Below are 27,174 nucleotides of genomic sequence, written 5' to 3'. Positions count from 1 at the left end.
ATACAAAGAGCACAGCAACACTATTTGATAGAGCACATTCTCAGCTACAAAACACTGTTTTTCAACACAGTCACCACCATGAGCAGATACATAAGGATGAGCTGATTGAGATGCTCTTCATTTCTTGGTGTGACAGCTCTGCATGGCTGACAGGAATGTGCCTTGTCTTTCATGTTACTGTCACAACTGCTGAGACACAACACCCACTGCATCACTGTGCTGACATCCCAAAGTTTGGCCTCCATAAATATGTTCAAAAAATGTCAATGAATGTGAGTGGGTGCAATTTAGTCTTATTATTGTGACTGGACTCTGCCCATCAATGTAGCCTATCAACGCCCCTCTGCAGACCCCTCCTACCCTCAGTCAGCTCAACAGCCCTGCCCAACTTGGTGATTTCTGCGAACTTAATGAGTGTGTGCTCAATTCTCTCGCTGATAAAAATACTAAACAAATCTGGCCATTGTCCTGAGCCTGGGGAACACCAGGGGTGACTGGCCACCAACTGGACTGAACTCCATTCACTGTGACGTGTTCAGCTTGGCTACCGAGCCAGTTCTTCACCCAGCAAACTATACACCTGTTCAAGCCAGGAGCAGCCAGTTTCTCCCAGAGAAGGCTGAGGGAAACAGCACCAAACGCTTCACTACAATTCAGGAAGACAACACAGAATAGAATATCCTGACTTTGAAGGAACCCATAAGGATCCCATCACTTGACCCCTAAGTACCTCCAGCACCATGAAAGTGTTCGACACCTAACACCAGGTAAAGAGGAAAGGAAGGTGATTCTGTTTCCTGTGCAGTGACTAAATTGCAAACAGTGTGCCAAGAAATCAAGCAGACTGTTGTGGAGCTAAGGAAAATGGAGCCGATTGTGTTAGTGTTTCTGGTGACGGCTTGCTATGTTCATGATGCCATGGTACCAGGGGATCCCGACACATCCTCCTTTTCCTGGGTGCTTCCAGTGATTTGCTTTCATGTCTTACATAGATACAGGGCATAATACTGACTATTAAACTGTCCCCTGGACTAATGGGGGTGCATGTTTCCTCTCAGCTTCTTCCAAGCTCATTTGCTCCCTTTGGCTCCTGCAGTTTTTGGGAAAGTCACTGAGCAGAACACATCTTTAGAGGACTGCTTGTTGGTTCTTTGAGTTAGATTCATTGCACACAGAATGGTTTGTGTTGGAAGCAAGTTTCAAAATTATCTAATCTCTCCCTGCCATGGGTAGGAACACCTTGCTCTGAATGAGGTTGATCCAAAGCCCCACCCCACCTGACCTTGAATACTTCCACTGATGGACCATCCACAGCTTCTCTGGGCAGCCTGTTCCACTGCCTCCCTGTCCACAAAGGGAAGGATTTCTACCTTACATTTAATCTAAGTCAGACTCATCCAACCCATGGCCCTCAGGCTGCATGCAGCCTGGCTCAGCTCACAGTACAGCCCAGCCCGTGCTCCGTGCCACCATGGTGGTGGCTCTTCTGCTCTTCTCTCAGCTCTTCCATTGAGTAGCCCAGCCCCGCCCCAGGCGTACAACTGTCACTTGGCAATGACCAAACATCTGTGCACTATTAGCCCTATCTGGGCTGAAATCAGGATACTGCAGTGCCAGCTTAAGTTATGGCAAACAATTTCATGCATATTAATACACTGGCTGAACACAGTCCTGTGAATAGTAAAACATATGCAGCTATGCTTTGTGTTCTGATAAAAGAATTTGAGAATAGATCTTAAGATTGCAAAAAAAATATATCAATATTTTGTTATATTTGCGACTCTATTTACAGTTAACATAAATACATGACCTGCAAATTTTCAAATAGAATGTGTAGAGTTGCAGACATTTAATTCAAAAATCTGATTGGATCTCTTTACCAGACCACTATGAGCCCTATCTTACCACAGAGAGATCCCCCTCCCTCACCATCATGTCTTATTCATGTCATTGCTTTTGGCAGTATGTACATTTGTGAACAAATGTTTTCAAGAATGAAGTACATTAAAAGAAAAATTTCATCCAAAATCTTTGATGAGCACCTTGAGAGAATGGTAGCCACTGCCATCAAATCAGACTGAGGCATTAGTTTCACAACAACATCAAATATCCCACTGGTTTTACAGTTTTGTTGCTCTTTTTTGTTTGTTTGTTTTAATAAAACATCAAAAATCAAAATGTTTTGTTACTTATATACATTAACTATATTATATAAGAGCTGCTCTGAAAGTAATGCCTCCTATGTTATTATGTCGGCCTATGATGTCAGAGGTGGATGTTGGTGGTATGGCAGTGGAGGTTGAAGCTTCCCACCAATATTCCACTACATTTTGTTGCTGTGTGACAGATGGCAGCAGAGGGACAGTCTGACCAAATGGCATCTGACATGTGAGTGCGTATAAAGCAAAAAAGTGTCATTGAATTCCTCCATGCAGAAAAAATGGCACCCATTGACATTCATTGATGTTTAGCTGAATGTTTATGGAGACCAAACAGTGCATGTGAGCACAGTGAGGCAGTGGGTGGTGCGTTTCAGCAGTGGCAACAGTGACAGTGGATCACATTTGCTGGTGTTGATATTTATGAGCGTGGCATGCAGGCTTCTGTTCATCACCAATGAAAATGTAGAGCTAATGCTGATGACTATTTTGAAAAATAGTACTTTGTAGCTGAGAATTTGCTTTATCAAAGCAGTGTTACTGTGCTCATTGAATCTATTTCAGTTTCCACGGAAATAATTAGGAGGCGTTAGTTTCGGAGAAACCTACATATATGCAGTTCAAGACAATTCCTATTCACTCAGTGCAGCCCAGGCAAACCAAAAGGTTGGACACTCATGATCTAAACCCTCTTTAGGTTTAAACCATTCCCCCTTGTCCTGTCACTACAGAATCAGAGGAAAAGCCTTTCTCTACCTTTCTTATAAGCCTCTCTGTGTGTCAAAAGGCTGCAATAAAGTATCCCCGCAGCCTTCTTCAAGATAAATCTCACTGCCTTTCTTCATAGGAGAGGCGCTCCAGTCAGCCAAACTCAGACAAGTTTGGATTCCCTGGGGGTGATGGAGCCCTCCAACCCCTCCAGGCACCCGTTCCAGGTAGCTTTATAGATTCTGTTAGCTGAAGACACAGGGATCAATTCTTAGCAAAACATCAGAGCCCTCAGAGACCATAGTGAACTGGTTCTACCTGAAATAATTTCCTCAAACAGGTGGATAATGTGTGCAGAGGTACCTCCAAAGATTTTTTGGATACATCTGTATCCTCTGTATAGTACCCAGCTCAAAAGCCTAAATGGATATACAAAGTAGGTTGTATATGGCTTGTAAGGGAGCGTGCATAGGTACCTTCTCATCTTGGAGTGTGATTTTTACATGAACTCTGAGTTGAAGAATTTTTGAGCTGTTTTGGTCTGATGTTCTACTAAGGATCAATCCCTGTATCTTCAGTTAAAATCTGTAGAGCTGCCTGGCAATCATAACTGGTCCAATGGATTAATTACTGCTCAGCCCATCACATGGTTTGCAGCTGATTCTGCCCCCATGACAGTAGCAGCTCCACATCCACGTGGCTCCACTTGCAGGCAGCTGAGCATGGACAGTGGAGACCCCCAGCCCTCTTGTGACACGGGGGAGCATCCCTAGGAAAGGGGCCCTCAGCTCCCCCACCCTTCCTCCTCCTTCAAAACTGGAGCAACTCCCAGAGCATAGGCCCCAAATCCCAGCACCACCATGTTTTGGTCATCATGGGACATTCTTAGAATGACATCACCATGGCCTCCTGATGTCACAAGCAATATCACAGCCTTTATTCTGACCCCATAAACAGGGGGACTTAGCCCTTGATTGTCATCAGCTTTGCAGAGTGAGAACTAGAGTTTAGTTGGTAGCACATGTGGGATAAATGTACTAGCTTCATCCCAGCATGATCAAGTTAGAGTATGCCAAAATCTGGTGCAGATTCCTGAGGACATTTTATAGTTAGAATACAGGAGAATAGTTCAGTTTGAAGGGACCTTCAAAGTTCATTGGGCCCAATTGCCTGACTACTTCAGTGCTAACCAAAAGTTAAAGCACATTAATGAGGGCATTATCCAAATGTCTCCTGAACACTGACAGGCACAGGGCACCAAACCCCTCACTAGGAAGTTGTTTCAATGCCTGACCACCCACGTTGCACAAAATTTTTTCCCATTGTCCAGACTGATCCTCCCCTGGTGCAGCTTTCTGCTGTTCCCGCCTTACTATCAATGCCCAGGAGCAAAGCCTGGCACCTCCTGCTACTTCCCTTCCTCAGGGAGCTGCAGAGAGCAATGATGTCATCCCATGTCCTTCTCAAGGTTGATCAGCCTGAGTGGCCTCAGCCTCTCCTCACAGGACATGCCTTCAGGTTTTATGCCTCCTATGGGTGCTTTCAAGGCCATTAACATCCTTTTTATGTTGTGGAGCTCAGAGCTGCACACAATATTCAAAGTGAGGCTTCACAAACAGTAAACATAGTGGGACCAGCTGGCTGTGCTGTGTTTAATGCACACCAAAATTCAGTTTATCCCTTGGCTACCAGGCCAATTCTGGCTCCTGCTGAGCCTGCTGGCACCAGCACCCCCAGGTCCCTCTCTGCAAAGTTGCTCTCTCCCACATGCGCCTGTGTCCGGCATTGGTCTGTCCCATGAGCAAGACACAGGCATTTACCTTTGCTGATCTTCATGCTGTTGATGATTGTCCAAGCTCCTGTCCATGAGGATTCCTTTGCAAAGCCTCTTGTCTCTAGGGGGAGAACCTCCCATTTCAGTGTCATCAGCAAACTTGTTTTTAATATTGCCTCTTCAGCTTTCCATGTATTTGCTAATACACTCATGTGCAGGCACATGCACACATTACCTACAAAGATAAATGCTGAATTCTGGAAACCAGAATAACTGTCAGCAGAGTGGAACTTTATTTTAAAATATGCAGACATCTCTGTTGGTTCCAAGAATTAGAGTTGGCGTGCTTTAAATGTCAACACCATTTTAACATCTATAGAAGTCTGTAAAATTAATGATGAGAGAGATTCTTACCGCAAGTGTATTGGAAATGGCAGCATTCAGTTACCTGTAAATGTTAAAACATTGTCTACTAAGAGCTGACAAAGACGATCAGGAGACGCATGCTTTAGTTTGTCAGACTTTCAACCCCTAAAGACCTGTTCCTGCTCACTTTGTGTTCGTCTGAATGCTTCATCCTGGTGCCAGGAGTGGTCTGACCCAGGACTGGAATGAATTCTGCCCTTCTGGGGAGCAAAGAGGTTTAAGCATCCATAGGGTTCTTCTCTGAGTTTTTCTGCCAAAATGCAAACAAAGATGGTTTCAGCACTTTGGAGGTTGTGGATACATCCTTACAAACTTCCTAACAGTTCATAGTATCATAGAATTGTTTGATTCGGAAGGAACCTTTAAAGGCATCCACTACCTCTCTGAGCAACCTGTTTCAGTGCCTCACTACCTTCTGGATAAAAAAAATTCCTTATGTCCAGTCTAAATCTCCCCTCTTTCCATTTGAAATAATTTCCCCTTGTCCTATCACAACAGATCCTTCTAAATCTGTGTGTCCCAGTTTTTCTTTCAGCCCTCCTTTAGATACAGAAAGGCCGCTATCAGGTCTCCCCGAAGCTTTCTCTTCTCCAGGCTGAACAGCCCCAGCTCTCTCAGCCTGTTCTCGTATGAGAGGTGTTCCATCCCTTGGATCATTTTTGTGACCCTCCTTTGGATGCACTCCAACAGGTCCATGTCTCTCCTGTACTGAGGACTTCACATCTGGACACAATACTCCATGTGAGGTCTCACCAGCACAGAATATCATCAGCAAACATGCTGAAGGTGAATTATATCCCTTCATCCAAATTATTTATGAGGATGTTCAACAAGATTTGACCGATGGCGTCCAGGTGAGGCCTCACCAGCGCAGAGCAGAGGTGCAGGATCACCTACCTCTCCCTGCTGACCACGCGTCTTTTGATGCAGCCCAGGATATAGTTGGCTTTCTGGGCTGCGAGGGCACACTGCTGGCTCATGTTCAGCTTACCATCCACTGATACTTTCAAGTCCTTATCAGCAGGGCCATGACTTATCTTTTTGTCCCCTGGTTTTCTGTACAGACGACATCAGTGTTCTCCATAAATTATGTACTTCAATGTAAATAGCTCTATTACTTCAGTTTGTATTGGGTAGTGGAAAATAACCAACAGATGACATCATTCCACACCAGTGCAGATTGCTTCAAGTAATTTCCAGTAGTGACAAGTTATCTTGGCAGGATATTTTATGTCTGAATTTCATCTATTTCATGACAGAACCTGCTGTTCACAGCTGAACTGGAATTCTGCACTACATCTAAGGGGAAATCAGACCCCCCCTGATTTTGAAGTCTGAATACAGAGATAGTTTCTTTTACATCCCAGTGAGAATGTTCTATTTTTTTTCCTTATTTGTGCTTTAAGTAACCTCCCTAAAAGTAGCCAGTGAAGACAGCACTTCTGACCCTTCAGACTTAGTGAGTATTTGAGTTTTAAACTTGGACAATAAAGATGGCACTGCAGCGCAAAATCCCAAATGCCTTCAGAAAGCAACACAGAAAGGTCACTAATCAAAATTCTCCAATGAGTTTCAACACAGATACAAGACTTTTTTTTTCAGTTTTCATTCAAGTCTCATCTGTCATTTACTGCCTTTGATGCCACTTATAGTCTAATCTCCAAATGATCTCCTGCTCACCCTCTTTTTTCACCTGCTCATAAGAGGACTTATTATTTTAAAACTGTTCCAAAGCAAGGTAGATGTATCAATATCCTAACCCCACTCTTCTTGCAACCACCCCCCACCACCACCACCAACAAACCTTTGTGAATTTTGTTCCAGGAGGATGTGTAAGAAAACACTTTGAAAAAAAAGTTGTTAGAGTTTTATATGGTTATTTTATGTGTGCATTTCACTTTGCTGCAGGCAATGGCAGAAGAAAAAAATCAATCCATATTTGTGCAGAATGAGAAGATGAAAAGAAAATAAACCTTCCAAAATAATTAGCTGTACGGTATAGGGAATGAAATCACCAAAAATACTTGACCTGATCCCCTGCTGCTGCTGCAGAGCCTTTAAAATACACAAACACGTTAAGAAAAATTGTTAGGAAGGTTTATTTCAAGGAATAGGCTACTCTTGTTCTGGGCACAAGGGAAGGCTAGCCTTTTGCTGAAACCTGGAACCTCCCGAACTCTAATTTAGGGGGTGAATGCTTCAAAGCGCAACTGAAGCCAAAAATAACATAGCAAAGCATTTCTTTAGAAAAAGATTGAGTCGTTCAACCATTCTTTCAGCAATATTTTCAAATGTGGCTGCAGTAGCCACATCTGAGGCATGTTTGTTTATATTAGTAAATACACAAATACATATATTTGTGTAAACACATTTGCTTACTTGCATTTGTGCAGATATAATTCACACATATGAACACAGTAAATGTGGTCAATCTGATATCCTTTTCTGCTAAGTTTTTAAAAGATGCAGAAAGAAAATGTAGATGTAATTGGTTTGGTTGGAAGATACCTGAAAGATAGTATATTTAAAATGGGAGGACTTTTGAATGGCTTGAACATATAGCCTTACCATGACAGTGCATTAACAGTGGCCAACTCCAGCAGGAAAGATTAATACTACTTATAAAAATACTGGTGTAGAATGTTTGTTGTACTGCCAACAACACAGTAGAGGAGGTGATTTTTTTGGTCCCTGGCAATGATTTTTCCGTGAGGTACTGAGTAATCATTGTCTACAATGCACTTTTTTCCATCATAAAACCTGTAGAAGGAATAATATGGCTCTCATTTTTCCTCTGGCTTCTAAGAAGAACTCTGAAATATATACCTCATGCCAGCACTCCATAAACCCCAGTTGTGCTCAAGCACTATGCAACCTGAGGCTACCAAGATCAATAAAATTATTGAACCCACAAATATTTCTGCGGTTAGGTTTTGTGGAGAGTTTAGAGAAGCATATATCTGTATGTAGGAAAAATAGACAAAGAGGCCATTGCTGGTAGGAGGAGCAAAATCTGCTGGATATAGACTGCAAGGCAGAGAACATCAGAAATGCAGTGCTCATGCTTTGATGCCAAAAAGTATAAATTCAAGAGATGCAACACATTCAGGAAATGGATTTAAGGAGGATGGATGACTGGCTGCAGCAATTTCTAATAAGACATAGAATGTTTCCTGCCAAGGTCACTGGTTTTACTTCATTTTATTAATAATTATTAAATATCACTTCCTCTTATTTATTAGTTTACAAGTTGTTTTCACATGAGGGACACCATTTTGTGTCTTATCTGAGGTGAATTGCTGATGACAAATCAGGTTCAAAGCAGCACAGTATTTGTAACAGGAAAACCACTGTTACCTCGCACTGGACAAAAATACTGCAGCTTGCACTCTGTCAGGAGTCGCAGATGGAAGGACAAGGTCTGTGTAGGGGTATATAGCTTGATTTTTTTCTCTTTTCTCTCTTGCTGTGTGTGCTATATCATGTATTGAGAATGATAAGTCTTGATTTTTCTACCAGTCTGATATTTTAGATACACGATAAACTTCCTCCCAGCCAGGGTAGCAGTGAGTAAGTGGTAAATGGTCAACAACTGGCTTTCTACAAAGATATGCTCATGTCCAGGGCCACCTTACCTTATGAAATAAAAATCATGAATTTTAATTTTTCTTCTCCACCAGAATGTCAGCTTAAGTTAGAATTTATGAGTCTGAGAGGCAAAGAAGGGCTTTGGTCATGTCATAATGTTAAAAAATTAATAAAGAAAAAGGGCAAACTGCTTCAATATTGATATGAAAAACAAGATCAAATTTCAGGTCTTCTCAGAGAATTCAGTATTCAGAGGAAACGATCTCTGAGGTTCATTAAGAAAAATACAAGTATTTCTGGCATGTCAGTCCTCAAACAAATAATTCTCCTTCTTCAGAACAGGCATGGCAAGTTCTTCATGTTGCCAAAGGAAAATAAAAAATTAAATATTACTGAGAGGATGTAAGAGAGCAGAAAATTCAAAGTACAATCATAGGCGATGTGAATCTCCCTGAAGGACATGCTGAAAATATCAGGCATTGAATAGTTATCTGCTGTTTTGGGGGCAGATTATGGAGTGAGGATTTGGATCTGGATGACAGCTCTGTGCTCAGCCTTGTACTCCTTCCTTTCTTTTTGTACCTTCACCTGCAAATTGCCACTGGAGCAGTTTGTGTAATTGGTCTTCAGTGTGTTTCATTTGCAGTGAAACTGGTTAGCTTAGAAAATTGGGATACCAAGTGTTGAGGTTGTTGCTACTGAAATGAGTCAGTGAATGAGAACAAGAGAGTATCTGATGCAATATCTGAACAGGGAGTAATGTTAGGCAGGTAGGAATAGGGATGAAAAGGAGTAATAGCTTATTCTATTACTGTAGCACATTTGCCTACACCAGGAGAAACATATGGTTCATCATCTTCTGATACTTGTTGCCTAGCTAATCTGGGTATCAGGGTGTTCGGGAAGACTGTGAACTGCATCTACCAGATATACTTGTAGTCTTTGTCTCCAGTCAGGTTGTGTCATAAATGTCAAAGGCAGAGGAAAGTAATGGATGAAACGCTGAAGAATCTGAAAGAAAATCACTAGGACTGACCAAGCAAAGGGGAAATACGTGTACACTGATTATCTGAACTATACTTAAGAATGACCATAACAGCTCATGAAAGAAAAGGTCTCCATAACTGTTTTAGCCTAATCAGCTGTATTTATTAGCTAACCTTGCTATTTCATCAGTGCATATGAGATTATTCATTTTGGAGACTGGAAGATCAGCTCCCCTGCACTTCCCAGCCCCTCAGTTCATGTGGCTGAGGAATGAATTTGCCCCCTTACTTGTATCTCCCATACTGGCATATGAACTGTAGCTACAGTGCTGGAGTATCCATAGACATCAAGGACTTTGCTGGCCTCTTCTCACCCACCCACTTGACTGCGCATATACTGAATGCAGTGAGCTTCAGAAATTCTTTGAAAGCAGATGAGCATTAGAAGAGGAGGAAAGTACTGAAAGGAAATGTCCAAATCCCATCCAGTTCTAGATCCAGCACTCAAGTGGGCAAGCAAAAAAGCTAGCTAAGGTAAACCTGGTAGAGGTCATAGTGGATGCCAATTTGAAGCTGCTGCTCCACAGAAACAAAACCCCATATTCTTTTTGGACCCATCAACCTGTGTAATCACTTACAATTGTAGTACTGCAAACAAACAAGGCTTGTCTGCTTCAACACCACCAGTTTAAATAAAATGCATCCAGTGTCCATATTCTTGCTGACAGTAGTAAACAAAAATGGTCTCAAATTTGCTGCTGTTTTAGTAAAACTAATGAATGAATAGTTGTGCTTATTTGTCTCCTGTGATTACAAGTAACCTATTTTTCTGATTTAAATCCTAAACCAGAAAGGTACACTTTCAAATACAATACTTCATAAAGAGTTGCTACTGGGATGCCATTCCCTGCCTTCTAATGACCTTTCTAGTGCCAAGGAATTGAACATTTTTTCACCTAGAGTTTTTTTCCCCTAAATTACAATATAACTACTGCATCAGAAATGAAAATGATGGACTACCTTCTTTTAAATACAGTAAATTTCTACAGTAAAGAACAGTTCTAAAGAAAACAATGGCCTACCTGTTTTTCTGGGGAAAAGTTTGTGCCCATTTATTGTAATTTAAATGTATCCCTGAACAAATTTCTTCCTTTGAAGAGGTTAGCAGTGGGCTTTGTGGAAGGAAGGATGCAAGACCAAACAGCCCACTGGTCCTTGCTTATATACTTGTTCTGATTCATTGGTGAACAGGTTTGTAAATTGCATGAAAAATGCACAGCACTGGGAGCAGTGAAATCTTGTCTCCAAGGATGCACATCTCCTGATGGCTTGTGAACTCAGTGTGACTTTTTTCTCCTACAGATGAAGATTTTACAGAAGGGCAGTCTTTCTCCCAATTCCCTGTTGATTCTCTGTGTTGAATGAGTGTTGATCTTAGTGCAGCTTTTTTTTTTCACCTGGGACTCTAATCTGCCTCTTTCTTCTATAGGCTATTTCCATTAAACATGAAGGAACTTAGACATCTGTGAGGCTTATTCCCTTCTTTCAGGTCAGTTTGGAACAGGACAGTGTTGTAAAGGTTAAAATGTATTAAGTGCATTGAGATTAGGAAACAAGCGTGGAATGAGTTTTGTTTCTTCACGATGTCAAACTAATATGTCTACATAACATTTATATACATACAAAATAGGTCATTTACCTGTGATGAGATGGTAGATGCTGTTTTTTATGTATAGACACATTCACTTCTAGACACTATGAAATTAAAATATGTTGATATAATTAAAATAGCAAAAATCAATTTTTATATAATAATAATAAAGAAAAATCAATGCCATGAGATTCTTGGAAAATGGACAGTACCTTTCTACCCTTTAAAAATGTGAATGATTAAATATCAAGGAAGATTTAAATTAATTTGTGAGAAATTATTTGTATTACTCCAATAAAATAGTCTTACGCTTAACATTTACCTTTAAACATTTTAAAACTTGTTTAGAACAGGCAGCTTTCAAATTCAGCAAGAAATTCAAGCCATTTCCAGACATAAATGTAACTTGTCACATTCTCATCTTCAGTTGATGTCTGGGGCCACAGGACCTGCTTTTGATATTACACCTTTAACCGCAGCAGAAGAAAGTATGTTATAAATAATACAGACTCCTCACAAGCTAGATGTACAGTGAGTGTGTGCTCAGCTGATACCAAGCAACTGATAGGCTTTTATTACTGTGTACAGCTGTTCTAACACATCTTAGGAAGAAACATATTCTGTCAATTTGCCTCTTTCTCTCTCTCTCTCTCTTTTTTTTTTATTTTAAACAAATGACTGCCAGTTTTGACTTTTTCAGAAGTAGTCATTACTACATATTACCTGTTGAGAAATGTCATGGATGACACTGTGGCCTGTAAAGTGTATATATTGGTATAGATCTTTGATCCCAGCTCTTTGTGTTCCCGGTTACGCAGACTGCCTGATGAGTTTTGATGCACAGACTGGCTTATAATGCTCAAAGTCAGGTTTCTGATGCACTTACTTGGCACTAGATATAAAATAGATATGACATGATAACACCATAATTTCTCTTATTAGCGGTCAAATTGTGACTTTGTTAGGGTACCTTCAGAAGGAAGGATTTTAAATGCAGTGTAACAAACAAGGGTATTTTTAAAATATTTAACAGTTCTTAGTCTTGCATTTACCCTGTTTTCCCCAGTGCTGTCCTCCAAATTATCTTCAGCAGCATTTCTGGCAGTTGTTTCTGGAGTCATAAACTAATAGCTGCATTGACTTCAGAAGAAACGCACATACCATTCTTGTTGACGTAAGGCCATAAAATCATAAAATCACAGAATCTTTTGAGTTGGAAGGGACCTTTAAAGGTCATCTAGTCCAACTTTCCTGTAATGAACAGGGACATCTATAGCTAGATCAGGTTGCTCAGAGCCTGGTCCAACCTAACCTTGAATGTCTCCAGGGACAAGGCATCCACCAACTCTCTGGACAAACTGTTCCAATGCCTCACTACCCTTACTGTAAAAAAACTTCTTCCTTATGTCCAATCTATATCTCCCCTCTTTTCATTTGAAACCACTTCCCCTTGTCCTACCACAACAGACCCTGCTAAACAGTCTGTCCCCTTCTTTCTTATAGACCTCCTTTAGAGGCCACTATCAGGTCTCCATGGAGCTTTCTCTTCTCCATGGTGAACAATCCCAGCTCTCTAGTCTGTCCTCATAGGGGAGGTGTTCCATCCTTGGATCATTTTTTTTTTAGCACTCCTCTGCATACTCTCTAAAAGGTCCACATCTCTCCTGTACTGAGGACTCCACATCTGGATGCAGTACCCCAGGAGAGGTCTTACCAGAGCAGAGTAGAAGTGCAGTCCCCTCTGAGTTGTGTTTCAAAAACAACAAAGAACATATTGGGATTTACAGATGCATGAGATCAGTAGAAAAAGTGATAAATATGATTATTGATTCACAAATGCCTAGGGTGGGTCCAATCTGTGAAGACTTTCACATGTCACTAAATGTATCTATGAAAATATCAATGTATCAAAACATCAATAACACTAGTTGGGCTAATAATGTTACTTACATTATGCACTTGCAAGATCAGTCCCATGTGTTTCCACAGCTAGTAACTGAAAATATCTGTTAGTATTCAAGATATAACCTCTTTTCTTCAGATAATGTCATTTGGATGAGTTTCAGGGGTCACTTTGAGGATAGTTTCGTTCTTCCTTGTTTAAGAAGATACAATTACACTGAAAATGTAAGAAGGACAGAGCAAGATGGTCGAAAAAAAACTTGAGTACCTTCTTTGAGAAATTAGAGTTTTCATACCTTTGCCTTCTTTTCATAACAGTTGATAGTGAAAAGAAAAATCTGTATGTATACAGTAAAAAAATGGTATAAACAGTGCAAGTGAACACAGGATTTTTAAAGTCAACAGCATTAAACAGTAGCAGAAATGATTGAATGTCAGCAGAAGTTCTTCAACGAACTTAAAACAAGGGCAGGAATGAAGAAGTTACACACTGAAGTTGGAGACTTCCATGGGTGCAGTCCCAGCTCCCTCAGGATATCAATGTAATTGCAAATTACCACACAGTTAAGGTTCCTGCAGGGTCGCCATCTTATTCACTGTCCTTTAAGACCTTTAGCATCTTGAGATAATTTCAGGGACCATCACTGAGAGAGAACATATGAGGTGGGAGACGCTCCTGTTGATGATAAGCTGGATGGGGTGTGGAGTTTTCGTTAATTGAAATCTAGGAGCTCATTAGCTGAACGCCATCATAATGTGGTGTCTGAACAGAAAAAAGCAAGACCAGACCTGGTGGATGGTGGTCATGGTAGAAGCCATTCCACATTTTGAAGCTGCTGCTCCACAGAAGCAGAACCTCATGTTCTTTTAGGAATGCCCCACCCACGTAGTCCTTAGAACTATTGTACTGCAAAAGCCATTTTTAGCTGCTCCTTGAACCTGTGTATGGGTATGCATGGGCATGTGGCCTGAATCAAGTCATAACCACGCTGTGCATGCGATTGCACGTAGGGCTTTTGGCCTGAGAAGTCAGCTGCTGTTCAGATAGGAGACCACTGGTCTTGTGATTATATAAGTAGAAACTGGGGGTTGAGAGACAGGAGAGCTGCCCCGTGGAAAGGAATCTGGGGGTTCTGGTTGGCATCAAGTTGAATCTGAGTCAGCAGTGTGCCCTGGCAGCCAGCAGGTCCAACTGTACCTAGGAGTGGTGCATCAGACCCATTCTGCAAGCCAGGTGAGAGAAGGGGTTGTCTCCCTCTGCTCTGTGCTGTGTGGTCTCACCTCGAGCACTGTGTGCAGTTTGGGCACCACAATCTAAGAAGGACATTAAACTATGAAAGAGCATCCAGCAGAGGGCTACAAAAATGGGGAAGGGTCTGGAGGACAAGGTGCATGAAAAGTGGCCAAGGTCCCCCTGTTTGTTCAGTCCAGAGAAGAGGAGGCCGACCTACAGTTCCTCATGATGGGAGTGGAGGGGCAGCAGGTATCTTTGCTCTCTGGTGACAGTGTCAGTACCTGAGGGAATGGCATGGAGTTGTGTCAGGGGAGGGTCAGGCTGGGTGTTAGGAAAAGATTCTTCACTGACAGGGTGTTTGGCATGGAACAGGTTTCCCACGGCAATGGTCACAGCCCCAAGCTACCAGAGTTCAAGGAGAGTTTGGACAATACTCTCAGACATAGAGTTTGTGTGGTCCTGTGTGGAGACAGGAATTGGACTTGATGATCCTTGTGGGACCCTTCCATTTCAGGATATTCTATGATTCTGTGATTTTATGAAGTAGTTTAGTGTCCTCATGAGCACAATAAGATGAAGGACTGGGTACTACACGAGCTGCTACAAGCCCTGTCCTACAACTGCATTTGTTGGTTAGTAAAGGCTGATACTGGCATTTCAAAAGAAATCAGAGCAGTTGAGTCTAAGTTAAAAACCATGGTCACTGTTGGCAAGCTACCTGGTGACTGTCCAGTTCTGACCACTATTGTCCACAGTGTGTCATAAAGGCAAGAGTTAAAGACTCTAAACAATTAAAAAAAGAAAACAAAACAGAACAAAACATAGCAAAACAAACAACCCAAACCTCCAGGTCTGTAGAGCACAGGGAGAGAGAAGGAAAAAAAAATCCCTTACTCTCGAATCTCAATTATTTTCAAGAACATCAGGATCTCATATGGGAGCAATTCATATTGAATCTGAATTCTCAGATTAAAAACTAAACCCCAAGAGACCTTTCCCTCTTTATCAGTCTGTTTGGCTTCCTGAGTGCTTGTTTAATTGAAGTTTCAGTTAGCAGAACAGAATCTTTACGTACCAAAACCCTGCTAATACTGCAACTTTTTCTCCCAGATTCACATTTAGATTGTGATCAGTCATAAAGTGGCTGCACAGGGGAGGCTACATACAAACACATCTTCACTGCATAGTTCTCTTAGTTCCAGCTTTCTTTCTACCTCAACTGTCTTAAGGGAGGGTCAGGGCTCAGATAGGACTTATGATTCTACGATAAGAATATTGCAAATATGTTATCTTCTGCAAGAAATGCAAAAGAGAAGCCACTGAAAAAAATGTGCTTCTAAAGATCTTTTTCTTAATGTTTCACTTAGGGAGCTTTAAAGTACTGCTATAGACAAGCTCTAGAAATTTTATTCTTAGGCAGTCAGGAAGGAGAGGATGAGTTCTTGCTGTTAACTTTCATTGGTTTTACAGTAGGATTTATTTTGAGCTTTCATTGGTCAATGTAAAAAAGATTCAACTTGCAAAGTCACAGTTCCTTGCGGCAAAACAACTCAAGTTACTTAAGTAATGATAAGTAGAATCATGTGCCTATGAGGCACCTAAAATACTTACAATATCAGCCAAGGATAAAACTCTGCATTTTTAAATTGGGTGTGAGGAAAAATGCTCTAATCTATGGTGGTTGTTGCTTGATCAGTGCTGAATTAAACAGTACATTTTTCGCATTTTAGTAGCTGGCAGAGAACCAAAAAGTGTCATTCTTCATATCATTGCACCACGTAAGCAGATGAGTCTGAAATATGACTTCAAATCATCATGGTACCACAAGACCTTCTTTCTCTTTGGTCTCAATTTCTGTTCACCTTTGGATTCAGCTGCTTTTGTGTCAGACCAAAGAAGGGTTTCTGTACTTAAAAGCTTGTCTACTTTTTCCACGTATTCTAGCTGGTCTAACAAATGGCTATATCCCTATAATTTTTTGCCCTGCTTGTGAAGCCTGTATCACCATATCTACAAAAAAGTTACCCTTCTCCTTTATCTTTCTTATGTATCCCTGAAAATGCAGAAGAAAATGAACAGAAAAGAGAAATTCCCATCTAGAGAAATTAGAGATAAATAAATATCACAGATGTACCCTGTATTTTGCGTGCAAATAAATATTTTGTTTTCATTTTTGATTATTCAACAAGTGGTATTGGAAGTATAAAACAATATTTAACAAAATCAGATGGAAAAGGCTTTGCAAAAGTTTTGTTCCCTAGTGTCAACCAAAATGTTCATAGAACCACAGAATCATAGAATCACCAGTGTTGGAAAAGATCTCCAAGATCATCTAGTCCAACCATCCACCCACCACCAATATTTCCCCACTAAGCCATGTTCCTTAGTACAACATCTAAACGTTTCTTTAACACCTCCAGGGACGGTGACTCAACGATCTCCCCGGGCAGCTTGTTCCAGCACCTGACCAACCTTGCAGGGAAGAATTTTTCCTAGTATCCAACTTGAACCTTCTCTGGAACAACTTGAGGCCATTCCCTCTCATCCTATCACTAGTAACCTGGGAGAAGAGGGTGAACCCGACCTCACCACAATTTCTCCCCTTAGCCTCCTCTTTTCCAGACTAAACAATCCCAGTCCCCTCAGCTGTTCCTCACAAGACTTGTGCTCCTAACCTCTCACCAGCTTTGTTGTTTTTCTATGGACACGCTCCGGGGTCTTAATGTCTTTTTTGCAGTGAAGGGCCCAAAATTGAAAACAGTACTCAAAGTGAGGCCTCATCAGAGCTGAGCACAGGAACATGATTACCTCCCAGCTCCTGCTGGCAACACTATTCTGATACAAGCCAGGATGCCATTGGCCTTCTAGGCCACCTGGGCATACTGCTGGCTTACGTTTAGCTGGTGTCAACCAACACCCCCAAGTCCATTTCTTCCACACAGTCTTTCAACTGCTCTGCCCCAAGCCTGTAACGTTGCCTGGGGTTGTTGTGGCCAAAGTGCAGGACCCAGCACTTGATCTTGTTGAACTTCATCCCACTGGCCTCAGCCTAGCGATCCAGCCTGTCCAGATCCCTCTGAAGGGTCTTCCTACCCTCAGGCAGCTCAACACTTCCTCCCTACTTGGTGTTATCTGTGAATTTACTGAGGATGTACTTAATCCCTTTGTCCAGGTCATCAGTAAAGATATTAAACAAGACAGGCCCCAGTACCGACCCCTGGGGGGCATCACTTGTGACCGGTCACCAGCTGGATTTATTCTGTTCACCACCACTCTGTGGGCCTGGGCCTCCAGCCAGTTCTTTACCCAGCAAAGAATGTACCTGTCCAAGGCATGGGCTGTCAGTTTCCCCAGGAGAATACTGGAGGAGACAATGCCAAAGGCTTTGTCTTTGTCAACAGCCTCTCCCTCATCCACTAGGTGGGTCACTCAATCATAGAAGAAGATCAGGTTGGTCAAGCAGGACCTGTCTTTCATGAACCCATGCTGGCTGGGCCTGATCCCTTGGTTGATCTACACACGCTGTGTGATCTCCCTCAAGACAATCTGTTCCATAACCTTTCCTGGCAGCAAGGTCCAGCTGACAGGCCTGTAGTTCTCTGGGTCCTCCTTATGACCCTTCTTGTAGATGGGAGTCATACTGGAAAGCCTCTAATCCTCTGAGATCTCTCTAATTGACCAGGAATGCTGATAGATGGTGGAAAGCAGCTTGGCAATCACTTCTGCCAGCTCTCTCAGCACCCTCAGGTGGATCCTATCTGGCCTCATGTACTTATGATAGTCCAGGTGGTGTAGCAAGTCTCTAACAGTTTCCATCTGAATCATAGGGGAGTTATTCTGCTCCCTGTCTGAGACTTCCAGGTCAGGAGGTAGAGTACCGCAAGGATAACTGGTCTGACTTTTAAAGACAGATGTAAAGAAGGCATTGAGAACCTCAGCCTTTTCCTTATCCTCAGTGGTCACATTCCCCACCACATCCAGTGAAGGATGGAGATTCTCCTTAGCACTTCTCTTATTGTTCTAATATTGTCCGATTTTTTTTCTCTAGGCCTTCTTTTTTGCCCTCAAATGAATTTATAAGGCACGTGAATTTATTTCTCAAAACTTGTTAATGTTTCAGAATCACACATTTAGGCAGAATACAATACAACTCGGAATAAATGGCTTGAATGAAAGGTAATTCTACTGTCTAATATCACAGCCACTGAAAGAAAAGTGAAACAAACTTTATGAGCTCTGCAAAAAGTGCAGGAGAATTTATCTGAAAGGATGAACGAAGCTTACGAATGCATTCCCTTTCCATATCTTACCTGGCTTTGCTATGGGAGCCACAGAAGAACTGGGAGATTCACTGGCTGAGGACTTCATGCCCATCTGTGCTCTGCTGCTCTTGGCCTGGTTGATAATGCACACTTACCTGCCTGATCCCACAGTATTCCATTCGTAGATTCTCTGCTCTGCTTATCTGTAGAGAAAAGAAGACATCACCAGCGTAGGTGCCCACTCTGGACATATAAACAGTCTTAGTTTTGCAGACAGAGTGATGCTCAGTGGTGCAAACAGATTTTCTATCTTCTTTTTTTTTTCAAGCATTTAACTATTTTTGTATTGAACTCATGTGAAATTACATGAACTCTGATCATGCGAATAATACATGAGATTTAAGACAAACACGTGAAAGTTTATTTTTCATGTCAAACAATTCTTTATTTTTTATGGTACAAATTAAAAGTGACAGATCTGAAGCTGTTAAGAAATACACAAAGTGCAGCTTTACTGACCATACAGATATTGCTCTAGATTAAGTACAGTTTTTGTCAGTTTTTTTTATTTTTTTTCCATGTTAAGCAACCTGTGAAGATAAATCAGCTTTGGTTTCAAAGTCAGAGTAGTAAGGAGCTTTTAAATATCCAGTTTGGTTTCTCGGTCACAAGTCCACCACATCAACTCCTTTTGGAATTAATTAGTATTTTTTAGCAACATAACACAGTCCGTTTCATACTGCCATCTTTCCGCTGCATGCTCCATGCATGGAAAAACAGATCTCTTTGCAGTGCTTCATAAGTGACCCTGGTGACCATTCTGTAGATTATAGCACATAGGACAAAAAATAATAATAATAATAATAATAGTAATAATAATAATAATATCACTTTTTAACAATAAATAAACAAATGTGCCCACATAATCTCAAGTTGGAAACAAGCAAACCACGTGACAAAAAGCTCATTACAAAATGTTATCCAAACAGATTTTACAGTCAAACATTGACATGGAAATTAATTTCCTCTCTTATCTTCTTGTTTGAATGTTGGTCAATAACTGGGTACAAGTAGAGTGCTGAGGTAAAACACTGATGAACAGTTTTATTTTTGTATTTCTTTTTTTTTTTTAAATAGTAACAGTTTAGTATTGCGAGATTGTCAGCAACATTTAGCCATATCTATACAATGTGCATATACCTACATACATTGAGCTTTGGTCCAGCATTGAGAAGACGAGCAAAGGCATTTTACATATTTCTTTTTGGTTATAGCTTGAGTTCTTTGATACGCCTCTACTTGTTCCTTCCTAGCTCCTTTTTGCGTTCTTGTTCTCTCTTCTTTTTTTTTTTCTTTTTTTCTTTCTTTTTTTTTTTTTTTTGTTAATAACATAAAGAAACTGGAACCATTTGAATGCATTGGATTTCTTCAACTGTCCAAAACAGCTTTTTAGTGAAAAAACACAAAAAGACAGAAACAGATGAGTAATTGAACCCTTTGTTCATTATTCAAATAATAATTATATATATATTTTTAAAAATTCAATGATCAGTAAATTGTAAAACCATTAAGCTTTCACATATGACTGAAGAGACTTCTGTTCCATTTGCTGGTAGCAATCTATCTTTTAGTCACATGCAAAATTAAAAGGTATTCAAATGTAATCAATAGATGAAAATTGTTTACAAATGGAAACCAGAAATGTTGCCAGTAACAAAATAAAACAAAATATTTATGGCCCTCGAAAGATGTATGACTCACACGTAATTTATCTTCCTAAGAATCTGTTCAGGCACCATTTATGCCTCATAGCAAAAATTTGTTTATAAAAAAATTAATATAAGAAGCATTACAACACTTTATAAATAATTTACAAAACATAATATAAAATTAGAAAACTGTAAAAAAAATCTCTGCACATGAATGATTTTAAGATTGTGGGATGAACATTATTTTTTCTTCCAAGCTGGCGATTTATATTTATTTCACATTTTCACTGTCCTAGTTATATCCCTCTGATATGTACTTTGGAACAGAAAAGACTTCATATAACCACTGCCAGCATATTTTTAAACATTTAGTACCTTTCATATGCCGTTTAGTTAACTTTTCTTCTTGGGAGATTTTTTTTCATCACAAAATTTAGAGCAGTCTCTGGGATAATCAGAAATTTTGTTTTTGGGCAACAAATTGTTGATGGTTTTGTTCCCAGGCTGTCGATGATTGGGGTGAAGGGAGGGCATATGCTGTCAAGGGTGGATGAACAAGTAAAATATCCATGGCATCAATGACCAGACAATTAGTAGTGTATAGGAGATGTGGGTAGGGTGTCCACTTCCAAATACTATCTGTTTTTCCCTCCTGATTTCTGGGTGGCCTCCTGATCATTATGTAAATTGAATTGTGGCCATAAGTTTAGCCTTGTTTGGTATAGGTAACATAGACATATCCATGGATATAGGTGTCCATAGATAGAGGGTGAAAAAGATATTCCAGAGCGGCAGATGTTGCTGTGAGGTTTGCTCTCTATTTCACATACTTAGCTTGGGTAAAGTGGCTTTTTTGCCCTCACACATTTTACCTGTAGTTACTGAGGGTTTTTTTTAATTATTATTATTTTTTATTTTTTTCCCCAGGATGTACTTATATATCAACAGTTGGAAAACAGTCAAAAACAATTCTCACTCTCCTCCCATAAAAGCAATACTGAAAATATCCTTAAACATACCCCACTGAAGCTTGAAGTCTAGGATGTATTCACTGGATGTGAGCCCAGCCTGGAGTACTGAATCTTCAGTGCTCTCCAACCCTGACCTTTGAGAGTGCTCACATTTAGATGCAGTTTCTGGCACAGATGATGGTCTCAGAAGCTTTGAAACTCCACCAGTAATGAAACAAATACCCCATGTTACATGGCAAATCCCATTAATAAAATAGCAAGGGCTAGATTCAAAGCTCAGTTAAATCAATGGAAGTCTTTCACTGTATTTTGGATATAGCCTTGAGTTCTTCAAAACATGATTCTGTACAAGATGTGCTATTTGTCCAGCACTTCAGGAGCCTTCTTCAGCATCCTGGGTAGGCTAGCAAAAGACCAGTACAACAACCCCTGAAATAATTGAATGCAAGCAGGAGTTACACCAGCAGAATTTTACTCTACCACCTCTACATTGAGGTCCAAACACCAAAGGCTATATTTTCATAAGCTCTGCTCAAGACATAGCTTCCATCCTAATAATGGGCTAAATCTCACAGGCTGCAACAGCATTCAGCACAAGATGAAAATCACGGTGACCTTCATGGACCAGGATGTACCCCATCTAGAACCTGCAACACCTTTCTCTCATGAGCCTTGGCATTCTCCTATGTCCAGTGTCCACAGTGTTTTAGCAGACACCTGACCTATCAAAATGGAAGTCATAGAAACAAATTGTCTTTAAAGGGAAAGCTCTTCATCTGAAACACATTGCAGGTCACCAATCTCACTATTCCCAAAAGGTATTCAATAGGTTTTCCTATATCCTGATTGATTAATCTAGGCAGTGATCACAGCAGAAACCCATCTTTCTACTGTAGAGGTCAACAGGCAAACACCTATATCAGGATAAAAAAAAAAAAAAAAGCAGAAGAAATGAAGCACTACCACTGAGGCAGTCCATAGTAACATAATGATCAGAAGACCCTCATCACTTCTTGGCATGTCTGTTTGTTTCCATCAGAATCTCAAGGAATTTCTTTGGCTAGCAGACTTTGGAGAGAAATTGCTTAAACAGAACCTCAATATAGATGCAGTACTGAGCCAAGTGTGGAGTTTATGTTCATACTACAAATGAGTTTTGGTAACCTCTCAAGGTTCATAGCTAAAGGACTGAGAAATCCCAAGCTATGCAGTTGACAATGAATGCACTGTTCAGCACAAGCTGACAGTTTAGCAGACACAATCCTAATCCTTTGTTCTCTATTGCATTTCAGCATATTGGTATGAAAGTGTTTAGGTTGCACTTCTCTTTCTAAAAATCTTCAAATAACATTGGGCTACGGGAGCATAGGGAAAGGGTGGAGAATGAGCTGAAGGCAGCAAAAAGAGTCAGAAAAAAAATCAAAAATGGAAATGCAAACGGAGATTTACACCCTTAGAAGACAAATACCAAACCCTGCAAACCACAATTAAAAAAATGATTTTTGGCACCCAAACACTTGGAGATTGCATAACCATTGACTAAAAGCAAACAAAAGAAAAGGAGATGACTATGATGGAATGGCTTTGACACCTGTTTGTACACACCTGCAGGGGTGCGACCATGGATGAGAGAAATTAATCCTGTTGTTTTCCTCTTTGCAAAATACAAATGTAAAAATTCATAACACAGATTTACACCCATAAAAGAGTAGACTAACAATCTAGTTTGCAATTCCATGTTTCTGACTTTGGTTAATAGTTTTCATAGTGAATCAGCACTTGATACCTGAAAGGCTACAATCTCTCCTCCAGGTGGCAGGCTTGTATTCTCTTTTAAACAGATAAAAGTTTTTTTTTTTCTTTTTTTTTTTTTTGTGTGTTTTCTTTTTTTTTTTTCCTTAAAATGTGTTCACATTTTCATAATATACAGAAAAAAGTCAGCAGTTATTTGGTTTACTTTAAGTCCATTTAAAAAAAAACAAACTGGCTTTTTCTTTTTTGGGGAACTAATTCTACGACACACACGCTAAGTGTTGTGCAGTTTTTTGTTTTGTTTTTAAATAGGAAAACTCACGGACATTTATAAACTGTTCTGTCCTTCTTGTAGTTTTCTCAGTCTTTTACTTACAAGGGTGATGAACAGGTATTTTCACAGAGTTCGAATGGTTAGGTTTCTGTTGGTGCAGGGTTTTTTGTATGTGGTTTTGTTTTGTTTTGCTTTTAGGAGTTTTCTTCCAGTGAGTCTGTTAAGGGCTCCATAGGAACTGTTGTCGCAGGCTCATGCTGTTTCAAACGTTTAATTGTGTTCTTCAGTGCTTGCCTCTTATTGCAGAACCAAACTCTAACTACTTCCCGGTCATAGTTCAGTTTCTCTGCAATCTCTGTCATTTCCTGCCCAGAGGGGTGCGTGTTCTTCTCAAAGTGGGCATTCAAGATCTCAAGGGCTTGTGGCGTGAATGAGGTACGCCTCTTGCGCTTTTTGGATGGTTCACTTCCGATAAACTCAGTAAGGTTCTGCATACCTGCTCGATGGCGGGCCTCAGCCTCAGCCATCCACCGCTCAAGCACCGGCTTTATCTTCTGGGCACTTTTAGGGGTGATGTCCAGCTTTTCAAACCTGGCAGGATACAAAAGGCCAGGGTTCAGTTTGGCTGTCAGACTGCTAGCTATAGTGTTCTCTTGGGCTTCCTGTGGTAGGAAAAAGTGGCTTCTCAGGATGGTGTGTCTGAGGGAAAATTGAGAAAGAAGAGTCTTACACTGATGCTCTGCCAGGGTGGGACTTCCTGCCTGCCTAACCAATTGACTGGCAGAGATAATTTACAATGGATTACCAAAACTAGCAGATATCTATATCTATAAATACATATACAGCTAGATATTTAAACTATCACAAAACAAATACTACAACAAAATTCTAAGCACACTGAATAATACAGGTTATGATTCCCATTTTCATATTTCTGATGATCTTCAAAACCGTTCAGGTTAAAAGTCTAATTACAGGAAATGACATCAAAGGCAATTGCTTTTTATCATCTCTTCTTTGCAATTAATCCCTTTGTTTCCCCTCCCATCCCATCTAGTCCAAATACCACAGCTTTAATAATACAAACCAGTGGCAGCTACTAGCCTCTGAATATCACATTTCCTTTCCTTTCATTTTTCAGCAATTTTCTCTGTTTGCAAGTTAACACTATATCCCTTTTCTGGGTCCGAAACAGATTCTCATAGCTCTGGTGGTGTTCGGCTGAAACAGCTGGATGCTTTGCAATTATCTTGACTACCCCCACAACGTGCAAAGACAGACTCATGTTTTCAAGATGAAACCCAGCATAATAGTCTACTAATATGCTGCGGCACCAAGCTGGGTTTATTGTGGGATTTCTGCAACCTGTACCAGAATGATATCATTTCCTGTAAATGAGGTCTTCTATATATCATTTTGCCATCAAAAGTCTTTTGCCAAACCAGATTTTACAAGTATTATAAGACATCTGGAAAAGCAGCTACACAAAGCTTTCATCTTTTCATAAACAAGCAGAAGAGCTGAGTTCATTCTTCACACCGCATAAGTATTTGTTTCTTCCATTTATCAGGTTAATACTCTCTTTCTATGCATTAAAAAAATCTTAGCCCAGTTCCTCTGATGTCACCCATTTGTATTTCTCTACTTCACCTATGTCCACCCCATAGGCTGAAGTATCTAATGTTGCAGACAGTTATCGCCCGGTGCTGCTGCCCTCTCCAGCCCTCCCAGTACTCAAGCACCTCTGCCACTGCTGATCACACTGTGCTTGGGAGATGAGACCAGCTGAGTCAATACCTAGGTGCAAAGCAACTCAATGACTGGAGTTAGCAGCTTTTAGAGACTATATCTGCAGGAAATACTTCATCAATAAACAAAGCATTTCTCACAAAGAAAGAAAGAGATAAGAAATGATTTCAAATAGTAACACGCCTGGCATCCTGCAAGGTGTCCATCCTTAGCACCCAGTGATATTTTGGTCAACTTGGTCATTCAGCTTGATTACATTGCTGCTCCTTCCATTGAGTCTCCTTTGTTAACACTAAAAGAAATGTTAAAACTTAAATTTCTGAGGAGCAGCAGACTGCTATTGGAACATAATAACTTGGTGTCTAACAAGAAATGCATAGTCATAGCAGATTATTACACCCCAAAATGATATCCATCTTTGGGGGTCAAAGGAAGGAAAAACCACTATAACTTTGCAAGTATCCAGGACAAACATCTGCATCCAGTCATATTGTTCTGAGCCACTTGCCCCACTAAGGTGGCAAAATTTGCCCTCTGTCAAAGGCTTCCATATTTCTGGGCTTTACTTAGCTGTGTCTGCGCTCCACCTTCCTCTTTATCTGGGTTTTCATGACAATACATTAGTGAAGAACCCTTTCTTTTAGTAAAATTCAAATAATCCCCACTGGTTTTCTCAGGCGTGACATAGATTGATGAAATTAGGACACAGCAAATTAGCCATAAGCAAAGGGAACTGCAATTTATCACTTACAGGTATTGTATGTTAAAAAGCATCTTAAGGCTATATCAAATTGGCAATTGTTAAAAACTCCATCTGTTTTAGGCATTCTTTACCAACGGACCATATGGAAGAAAAAAAAATCTTTAGCAACAGGGAGCAATAGCATTCGTATCATCGGCTTTGCTTGTTAGTGTTGATACTGCAGAACATGTTGTTTGGAATAACGATATACAAGTCTTGAAACAAATTTCCCAGCAGTAGTATCCTTGTATAGACTGAATAAAGGTTATTTTCTACAGGGAGGTATCTTATAAGAAAAAACAGTAGGGGAGGCCATAGAAGTGAGAGGATCCTATGGAGCTTTTTGTATTTAACAACAATCAATGGGTTTTATGGAAAATCATTGAGCAAAATGTGAGCTGCAAGCTCACTACCCCATACTGATGTTATTTATAACCTTAGTCTTAAACTGCAGGAAAAGTACACTTCCGTTCTATGGGGAATACATTAAAAGTATAAAGAGCAGATAAAAAGACAGAGCATTTCATGGATCACCAAGAACAAAATCCACTTAAATGAGCTCAGAGTTGGTTTCTTGGCTTTCACTGATAGAGTAGGACTATAAGGCATTGCCCAAGAGGAAAAAGCTGTTACCTAAGTGTGTTTGTTATCTCATGCATAAACATGGGATTACTGTAACACACATACATGCATATACGGTGTTTGCTTCTAACTAACTCTGTCAAGACTGTATTACCATTTCTTATGATTAGGACACATTTCTAGTTCCACTTTGCATATGTGGGTTGTCTGTTATTTTTCAATTAATTAATTAATTTATTAATATATATTCAGGTGATAAAAGATGAATAACTGCTGATCTACAAGAAAGCAGGTAGGATAATTTTTTCCCTTCTGTGTTGCCTATGTAAATCATCATTAACATCCTATATGTGAAGTGCTAACCACAGTAAGACAGGTTTTAACTTAGCAGGGATGCAGCCATGAAATATTTGTTCAGTAACCCTACCTGTAGAAAATGGCACAGTATGAAGAGGGTCGGCTGGTGCTTATCTAGCACCAGCAGGGTCTCCAGCTTGTCTACTGAATTAAGTCTCTATCCTAGGAACATTGTTTCTCACTTGTTTAAAAAGTAGAAGGAGAAAAAAAGTAGAAGGGAAAAAAAAGACTAAAGTTACTTGAGGGCTACACAAGAAGAACATCTTATCTGCCAAGATACCAACATCATCGGTGAGTTGAAATCCCAGAAAAAATAGCACATGCTAAAGAAATATGACTCCAACCTGA

The 27,174-nt window shown here is 40.3% G+C and overlaps 1 protein-coding gene across 1 annotated transcript in view; it reads right to left on the bottom strand.

The window, feature by feature from the left end:
• The window catches only part of POU6F2 (POU class 6 homeobox 2), a 64,783-nt gene continuing 60,957 nt past the window's right edge, over positions 23,349-27,174 (bottom strand). The window contains exon 7 of the mRNA XM_021386363.1: positions 23,349-23,987. Within this exon, the coding sequence (XP_021242038.1) occupies positions 23,591-23,987 (397 nt within the window). The 3' untranslated portion in view covers positions 23,349-23,590. The remainder of the gene's footprint in view (positions 23,988-27,174) is intronic.

This window comes from Numida meleagris, chromosome 2 (assembly GCF_002078875.1).
Source record: "Numida meleagris isolate 19003 breed g44 Domestic line chromosome 2, NumMel1.0, whole genome shotgun sequence".
NCBI lineage: Eukaryota > Metazoa > Chordata > Aves > Galliformes > Numididae > Numida > Numida meleagris.
The sequence above is the reverse complement of the archived record's forward strand: the minus strand, read 5'-3'. Positions and strand labels throughout refer to the sequence as shown.